At 50.8% G+C, this 8,037-nt stretch overlaps 1 protein-coding gene across 4 annotated transcripts in view; it reads left to right on the top strand.

Moving 5' to 3' along the window:
- The first annotated feature begins 1,720 nt into the window (after positions 1 to 1,720).
- The window catches only part of IGF1R (insulin like growth factor 1 receptor), a 171,348-nt gene continuing 165,031 nt past the window's right edge, over positions 1,721 to 8,037 (top strand). For 3 of the 4 annotated variants that reach the window (XM_050309006.1, XM_050309005.1, XM_050309004.1), the window contains exon 1: positions 1,721 to 2,225. In XM_050309006.1, coding sequence (XP_050164963.1) covers positions 2,132 to 2,225 — 94 coding nt within the window. In that variant the 5' untranslated portion in view covers positions 1,721 to 2,131. The remainder of the gene's footprint in view (positions 2,226 to 8,037) is intronic. The other variant, XM_050309003.1, reaches the window with a different exon arrangement.

Genomic DNA, 8,037 nt, shown 5'->3' with positions numbered 1-8,037 from the left:
ACATAACCATGTAAAAATCGCAGCTACGGGATTTGCCTTCCTGCTAACTCTGTCCCTGCTTTTTTATACTTTATTTATTTATTTATTTATCTATTTGTTTATTTATTTATTATGGGGAACACAGTGGCGTTTCCACTGGCGGGGGTCGCTCGTGGGCTCTCCCGGCGCTCCGCAGGATGCTCGCTGCAGCCATCAGGGGCTCCTTCCCCCGTTTCCCCCGTTTCCCCGGTTAGCGAAGGCCGGGGCAGGGGCAGGGACGGTCCCGCAGCATCTCTGGGCGCAGCATCCTCCCGTCCCGTCCCGCTCCGCTCCGCTCGGAGCTCGCTCCGCTCCGGGTTTTCCCTGGCGCCCGCTCGCGCCGCCGCCGCCTCCGCGCGCGCCGCCGCCGCCGCCGCCGCCTGGGCGAGGGGAGCCGGGGGGGGGGACACGGGAGCGCGCGCGGGAGGGAAGGGAAGGGAAGGAGAGGGAAGGGAGGGAAAGGAGGGAAGGGGAGGGCGGGAGCAAGCCCCGTCCCCGCGCGGCCGCAGAGCGGGGAAGCGGCGGCGGAGCGACGCCGGGCTCTTGTTTACCAGCGCTCACTCTCCGTCGTGCACAGGGAGCCAGCGCGGAGGAGGAGGAGGAGGAGAAGGAGGGGGGGCAGACGCGGCAGCAGAGCGCTGCGAACCCTGCCGCAAGCGAGCGGCGAATTAATTGGGAGGAGCAGCAGACCCTTCCCCCCTTCTCCACCCCGTTCCCTCCCCGGAGGAATTACAGACCCTTCGCAACAAGCTCCTGGGCTTTGACCTTCAGCAAACCGGATCGCCTTGCTCGCCCCCCCCCGGCTCGCACACTCACTCACACACACACACACACACACACACTCTCCCGGATCCCCCTCCCCCTGCCTTGGGCTGGGCAGCGCCGGGGGAAGGTTTGCAGCGCGCGCGCACCCAGAGGAGGAGGGAAAAGAGGAAAGGGAGGAAAAAAAAAAAAAAGAAAAGGGGGAGGAAAGAAAAAAAAAAAAAAGGAAAAGGATTTACAAATTCGCTGGGTGGTTTTTGTTGTTGTTGTTGTTGTTGTCGTCGTCGTTCGTCGTCCTCCCCCCCGCCCCCGCCGCGATGGGAAGGCGGCTCGGAGGGATGCGAGGAGGAGAGCTGCGGGGGGAGGAGGCGGGGTGCTGAGCGCTCCGCTCGACCCGCTGCTGCTGCTGCCGCCGCTGCTTTGTGTGTGTGTCCTGGATTCGGCTTTTTTTTTTTTTTTTTTTTTTTTTTTTTTTTTTTTTTCCTTTTGGAGAAGGAGCCTGTGGCAGCCGCGCCGAGGAGAGGAAGAGGAGGAGTAGGGGGGGGAGCCTTTTTAATTCATTTTCGACCCAAATCCTGCGTTTCGAGCCTCTGCAGGCAGCCGGACTCGTGGTGGTGGTGGTGGCGGCGGTGTTGTTGTGGGTGGTGGTTGTGCGTGGGGTGTCCCCCCCAGCCTCCCCGGCCGAGCGGGGAGCGGAGCCGCGGGGATCCCGCCGGGGCAGCCCCGTCCCCGCGCGGGGGGACGGCGGAGCTGTTGTTGTTTTGTAATAGGATTGTCTGGGTCGCGCCCCCCCTTCCTCCCCTCCCTCCGCGGCCCTCCCAGTTTTTGTGTCTCTGTGTATGTGTGTGTGTATGTGTGTGTGTGCGGCGTTTGAAAATGGAGGTTGAAGATGCCGACTGCCAGCCCCGATGTGCCTCGTGTTTGCGGCTCCTGTGCACGATGTACCACCGCAGCCAGCGCTGAGGGGAGACGGCGGCGCCCCCCGCCCGCCGCCCCGAGCCCGCCCCGCCGCCCCGGAGACAGCGTCGCCCCGGGGCTTCCATGCCTTGTTGTTGTTGCCGTTAATACATCGTGAATATCTTGTGTATTTTTGGTGTGGTTGCTCCGGAAGATCAACACCCAGGGACCTCAACAACCCTCCGGTTCGCCGCTCTCCGAAGGGTCTTGTTATTTTTTTTTTTTTTTTCCATTTCTTGAGGCAACGTGGATTTATTTACCCTGCCCCGCTTCTCCTCCGCCGCTCGTTATTTTTAGAGGACGGGGAGAGGAAAGAAAGCGAACAATTTTTGGACTTTTTTTTGTTTTGTTTTGTTTTCGGAAAGGAGGATTTTGTCCAATTAAAGAAAGAGGAATGAAGTCTGGCGCTGGAGGAGGGTCCCTCGCCGTCGTCTGGGGGTTCCTGCTCGTCTTCGCCGCACTTTGTCTGTGGCCAACAAATGGAGAAAGTGAGTACGATGCGTGCCGGGGGGCGGGGGAGAGGACGAGGGACCCCCGAGTGAGGGGCTGTCTGGGAGGGGGCTGAGGGCGTCGGCTGCCTGTGCGTGTTTGGGGGGTTATGGTGGGGTGGGTGAGGGGGGGTCCCTGTGTGAGCGTGTGTGTGGCGGGGGGGGCTTAGGTGTGTGAAGGGCTCACTCTGTGTGTGCAGTGTGTGTTTGGGGGGTGTCTCTGTGTGAATGTGTATGAGAGGGCTGGTGGGGGGGCCCTGTGTGAGAGTGTGTGTGCTGTATGTGTGTCCCCCTGTGTGAATGTGTGTGAGGGGGCTGGTGAGGGGGGCGCTCCCTCTGTGTGTGTGTGTGTATGCGTGAGGGGCTCCCTGTGTTTGGTGTATGTGTGTGCGTGTGAGTGGGCTGGTGAGGGGGTTCCCTGTCGGAGGGGCTCCCCGTGTGTGAGGGGTCTCCCTGTATATCCGTGGTTGTGTGAGGGGGGTTCCCTCTCCACGGAGGGGTGTGTGTGTGAGGGGCTCCCTCTCCATGGAGGAGTGTGTGTGTGAGGGGCTCCCTGTGTGCCTAGGGGTGCGTACGAGGGGCTCCCTGCCCACGGGTGTGTGTGAGGAGCTCCCCCCGTGCCTCTGTGGGTGTGTGCGAGGGACTCTCGGGGCTCGTTCCGTTTCCCGCCGCGGCGCCGAGCGGGTCTCGCCCCTGCCCGCGGGGCTCTGCGTGTTTTCCTCCTGTTACGCGTCTGCTCCTCGAGCACGTTTAACAACCCGGGGCTGCGCGTCTCCCCGCCATCCCTTCCCTACCCCGCCATCCCTTCCTTCGCTCCCCGGGGGCGGCCGGCGGGTCGTACACACGGGCACAGCCGCAGCCCCCAGCCCGCGCCCCTCCTTTGTGTCCCCCCCGAGCCCCGGGGGCAGCGCTCAGGCACCGCAGCCAGGGCTGCGAGCTGCGTAGTAAACACTTGCAAGGCTGGGAAGGGCTCTGCTTGCTCTCGCCGCATGGAAGGAGCTTGATCTCTGTCAATATTTAGAGGCTGTTTGCAGTAACCTGCCGTAGCGAGTGAGGAATTCCTGGAAATAAGCGCCTTGCCTTTTTTATTGCCGCTTTACCGCCGAGGACGGGTTTCGCTCGCGGTGCGCGGGGTGCGGAATTACGGCGGCATCCCGCAATCTAAAGGTCACGGGCTGCTGCTCATTTTTAATTTCTTTTTTTTTTTTTTTAAATTATTTTGCACATTGACCCTATGCGTTTGTGTACAAACAGAAAGGCTGGATGGCCGGGCGGGCTGTAATCTTAAAGGTGATTTTTTTTTTTTTTTTTTTTTTTTTTAAGCCGCCGTGTTGCACCCAGCGCTGAGGTTAGAGCGGCGTGCGAGGCTCTTCCCGGGAAAACGTGGATCCCTGTGGCGGGGCCGCGCCCGCGGGGACCGGGGTTCCTCCTGCCGCGTATCCTCAGCCCATCGCCGCGCCCGGGAGTTGCAAAAGCCCCGACTTTTGTTTTTGTGCGTTTCCAACCTGTGATTGTGTTGCAGTGCCCGCCCCTCTCGGGCGCAGGGGGGAACCGAGGGGGCAGGGATGGCTGCGCTGCCATTGATTACACCGCAATCATCGCCGGATTAATCCCGGGGCTGATCGGTTTTCTTCTGGTATGTCGGGCTCACGCTGGATTGAGGATTTCTTGCATGAAATTAGCCTTCCCTTGTTTCCCGGAGTATCTCCGTGGACGGGGAGATGGTAAATGTGCCTTGGAGCCCAACCATTTTAAACACTGCTCCTTCTCCTTCAGCGTCTGCAGGAGCAGGGATGTTCCTTTACTGCATCCTGATGCTTTAATTCCTTCTGCCGTGTGTTTTCCAGCATACTCCCGGAGCTGTTGTTTTGCTGCACGCTGTTGGAGGGAAGGAACAGAGAGACCAATTTTCTCCATTTTAAATGTAAAGAATTGAGGAGGCAGAAAGGCTTTTCTAAAAGTAGTAGTTTCAGATGGAAGAGAAGGGGAAGTTCTCTGGATGCACTGACAATGAGGCTCAGTACAAAAAAAAAGAAGTGAGCAAGCAGCACATAGATGGAGTCTGTAATGCATGTTGAGTAATATTGTGTTTCATTGGGCAGCGAGTGCCTGTTAACTCCTTGCAATTTAAGGCCCAGTTGAGGCTTTTGAGTTGTAGTGGGAGGGCCAGCAAGGGCTGGAGAGCTGCAGTCTGACTTCCACGAGTGGAACTTTTTGGCTAGAGCTGTTTTCAAGAGGGAAGATTAATCTCTTAAGTTTAAAAACAACCCCCAGTGCCCTTCCTCAGGGGAGGGTTTACAAAGGATTGAGTAGTGTGGAGAAATAGTACAGGAGAGGAGGAGGAGATCTGGTGTGGCCTTAAAGTGCTTAGAATTGTTTTTCTTGTCTTACCTGGTACAAAGTATCTTCAAATAAAAATGCTCACCCAGCTCTGGCCATGAAGTAATGCAGGAACACTACATTGGGATTTTAGGTTCTAGTCTTCTCAATGTTTGCAGCTGCCACTTAACTAAAATGAACATCCCAAATGAAATACCTCCCTCTGAAGAAGTTCTGGGCATTTAAATATGGGAAGATATGCTGAAAAACTTGTCTTAGCTGAATACTGCCTCTAATCGATTGTCTTTGTAGTTTACAGTTTAATAGCCTTTGTTTTCACGAGTTATTGCTGAAAGAATTTTGCTGTTAGGGGGAAAAATGATCTCCAGAGCAGATGTTTTGCATCTCTTCATATTCTTCTCTCTCCCCACAATAGTGGAAGGAAGATTAATCTTAATTTTTATTTGTTTTTCATATATACTGTGTCATAGCTAAAAGGCACTTCCATTTTCGGTCAAACAAGCAAGGCATTCCTAAATAGGAATACAAAGGAGTTACAACTGGAGGGGAGAGACCCATCCCTTTAATGCTCAATTATATAAAATATGTTCGTGGTTATGTGACAGAAACCTCTTTAAAATGCAGGTAGCTTCAGTGGAGGGCTTCTGACTCAGAAAAAGGCATTAAAAATGCTGAGTATTCCCTGAGATTGTGTTAGAACAGCACGAGAAGGGAAATGAGAAGACCTTTCATTAAGGCAGAGCATGTGCTGGAGTACCCGTGCATTTGATGTGTAAAAGCTGCAACTGCTGGAGGCTGTTTGATCCTGGGGATGGGTTTAGGATGAGGTGTAAACACGGTGTTTTCTTCCTTTTCTACCTTGATCGTGGCGGGGTTTTGATTTTCACCCGTTTGTTTATTTACAGAGGGAGCGTTTAGGAGGGAACGGGTTAAGCACTTCCAGCAGAAATGCTGGTTTTTAGGTCTGATAGTACTCGAGACTGATGGATATCTTGATGGGTCTGTTCGCGTGAGCGCCGCGCTTTTGTTTGTCTATCCAGGCTGTATGTTGTGTTCCTGGTGTTAATAAACAGTGGCTCGTGCTGATGCCTAATCTCTCTCGCAGGTTGCTTGGTTAAAGCCCTCACGACCCGCTGAGTGCCGGCGTTACACACACCTCGCTTTTGCATCAGCCTTTTCCTGCGCGCCTGGTGGTTAGGGAATGTCGGTAGCTGGGAGTGGGATAATTCCTCCTGCAGTTGAGGTTGTGAATGGAAAATGCCAGAGCAGGCAAGGGATTGGTGTCAGTCAGGGCTCACCAGAAAGAGGAGAGGAGGGGAGTGTTCAGGGAGTGATGGTGTCCAGGGGGAAGGAGAGCGAGCCAGGCAGTGCTTGGAGGGTTTTGTTTTTTTTTTTGATGCTGTTAGATTGGACTTGCAGAGCGTTTCCATACCAGAACTGGAGCAAAGGGCTGCGTGACTCAGAAACGGAGAGGGTTAGGAAATGGTAGTGACTTAGCTAATATCAGGCAAAATGTGTGGAGAACGGGAGGAAGCAGAGGGATGGGTGTGGAAAGAAGGTGTGTCAGAAGTTGGTGTTGAACCAGCAGTTGAGAGAAACGCTGTTGTTGTTTTGTGTAAAGTGAGGGAAACTTAACTTAGTTCTTAAGTGTGTTGTGAGAAATGAGGAAGGGGCTGCAGAGAGCAAGAAGACAGATCGATTAGTTTGACTTCAGATACAGCAGAAGATATGATTTATTTGGCTTAAAGGGGAAATTGCTCAGGTTTGATCAACTGGTGTGTTAATTTTTGTGCCAGCTTTTCCCTGACCTGTTGTTCCTTCAGAGTAATTCTAAAGTACAGTTAAAGCACAGCTTCAGTGCTGAAATTGTTTTCATCTTGAAATACACACACAAAATCTAGTGTTACAGAGCATCCATGTGATGATTTTTGAATCTGTCTTCATTGGTAAATAATTAATTTCTGTCAGCATGTGTTACCATGGGAAAAGTTGTTTCAAATCCCGCTTAATTTTCTGCTAAACTGGCATTTACTAAGGAAATCTTGGAGTAGAATTTTCTTTAAGCATCTAACGTTTAAAATTAAAATACATTTCAGGGCTGAAACCATTAGCTTGAAAGGACAATTTCAGTTCATGTTTAACTAATGCTTCTTCTCTTCCCCAGTAATTTTTGTTTTCTTTTTACTCTGAGGTAGATTTTACCAGTGATCACTGGAACGATTATCTCAGTGAGAGCAGAGGAGGCAGTTTTGTTAAATGATTAATTATATTGTGTGTATTTTCCATCTGTGTGAATTGTGAGCTACCGCAAACTTCATTGTAGAGAAGTTTGTTTATAGTCCCGAACTTTGAGAGAGAGAGAGAGGAGAGAGAGGCAATAATATATGCAGGGAACCTGTTTTTCTCACACTGGATGTTAACTTTATGATCCCACACAGCAAACAACTTATCTGGCTCATCATCTGTAATGGCTCTAAAGTTCATAACTTACAAAATGTACTGAATTAAATTGTTTTTAAGAAGTTAGTGTATTTATCTGAATTATCTACAGTTAAATTAATGAACTTCATGAGCATTATTGCACTTGAAAAGCTGATGGCTGAGAAGCAGCTTGCTGGAGAAGTTCTGGAAACTTTGGTTTATGAAATTAAATACATTCTTACTGGGATTTTAGTGTAAAGCTTTCACATTTGGAAATGCTTTCGGATGTTATCAAGTAGCAGCTGCTTTTTATTTACATGTGAGTGTGCACGCAGGAATGGGTAAACTGCAGTTCACTCTTGAAAACTGTTGTGGATGCTCAATTTATAAAAAAGCTGCAGTTTGAGTAATTGTCTCGGGAGCCTCATAATTAAACTTGTTGCAGATTTGTAGTTTCAGTTTATTTCGGATCTTTCTGACAAAGCTGAGCTTTTAAGGTTTCAGGGCTTTGGTGGTGATGGAACGTGCTGCTTTTAAGGGTTTGTGTGCAGAAAGACTTTGGCAATGCAGTGATGTGTTTGAAAGGTAGAAATACTGTTTTAGTATTTTGATCTATTTGACATGTATAATTTTTCTATCACTGTAAATTGTATAGACAGCTTCTTTGTGTAGGTTAGTTGGATTAGTTTTTTATGATTTATGAAAGCCACTTTAGAAAGAATAGTTTTGCCTTTTTTTTTTTTTTTTTTTTTCCCCTTCCTCGTACAAAAGCAGAACTCAACAAACAGTAGTTGATGAAGACACATTGGTGGTTGTTAGCCAGCCTGTCTTGTGTGTGGTTTTTTTGGGCTGCTTTTTTTCCCTCTTAGCCAAGTCATGACAGGTACAATCTGGACTGATTTCTGGAGTACTATATTTGTCTTTTTCTGTGTCCAAAACTGTCTGAGAGAAACTTTGAGGACCAGCAAACGATTAGCAGCACTCAGTGTTCATTCATATGTTCCTGTGCTCTGCAGACAGAGCTGGACTGAGTCCTCAACTCCAGAACAGG

This window comes from Myiozetetes cayanensis, unplaced genomic scaffold (genome assembly GCF_022539395.1).
Source record: "Myiozetetes cayanensis isolate MyiCay16 unplaced genomic scaffold, myiCay2020 scf14, whole genome shotgun sequence".
In the NCBI taxonomy this organism is placed as follows: Eukaryota; Metazoa; Chordata; class Aves; order Passeriformes; family Tyrannidae; genus Myiozetetes; species Myiozetetes cayanensis.
Note: the sequence above shows the minus strand (reverse complement) of the source record. Positions and strands in the feature narration are given on the sequence as shown.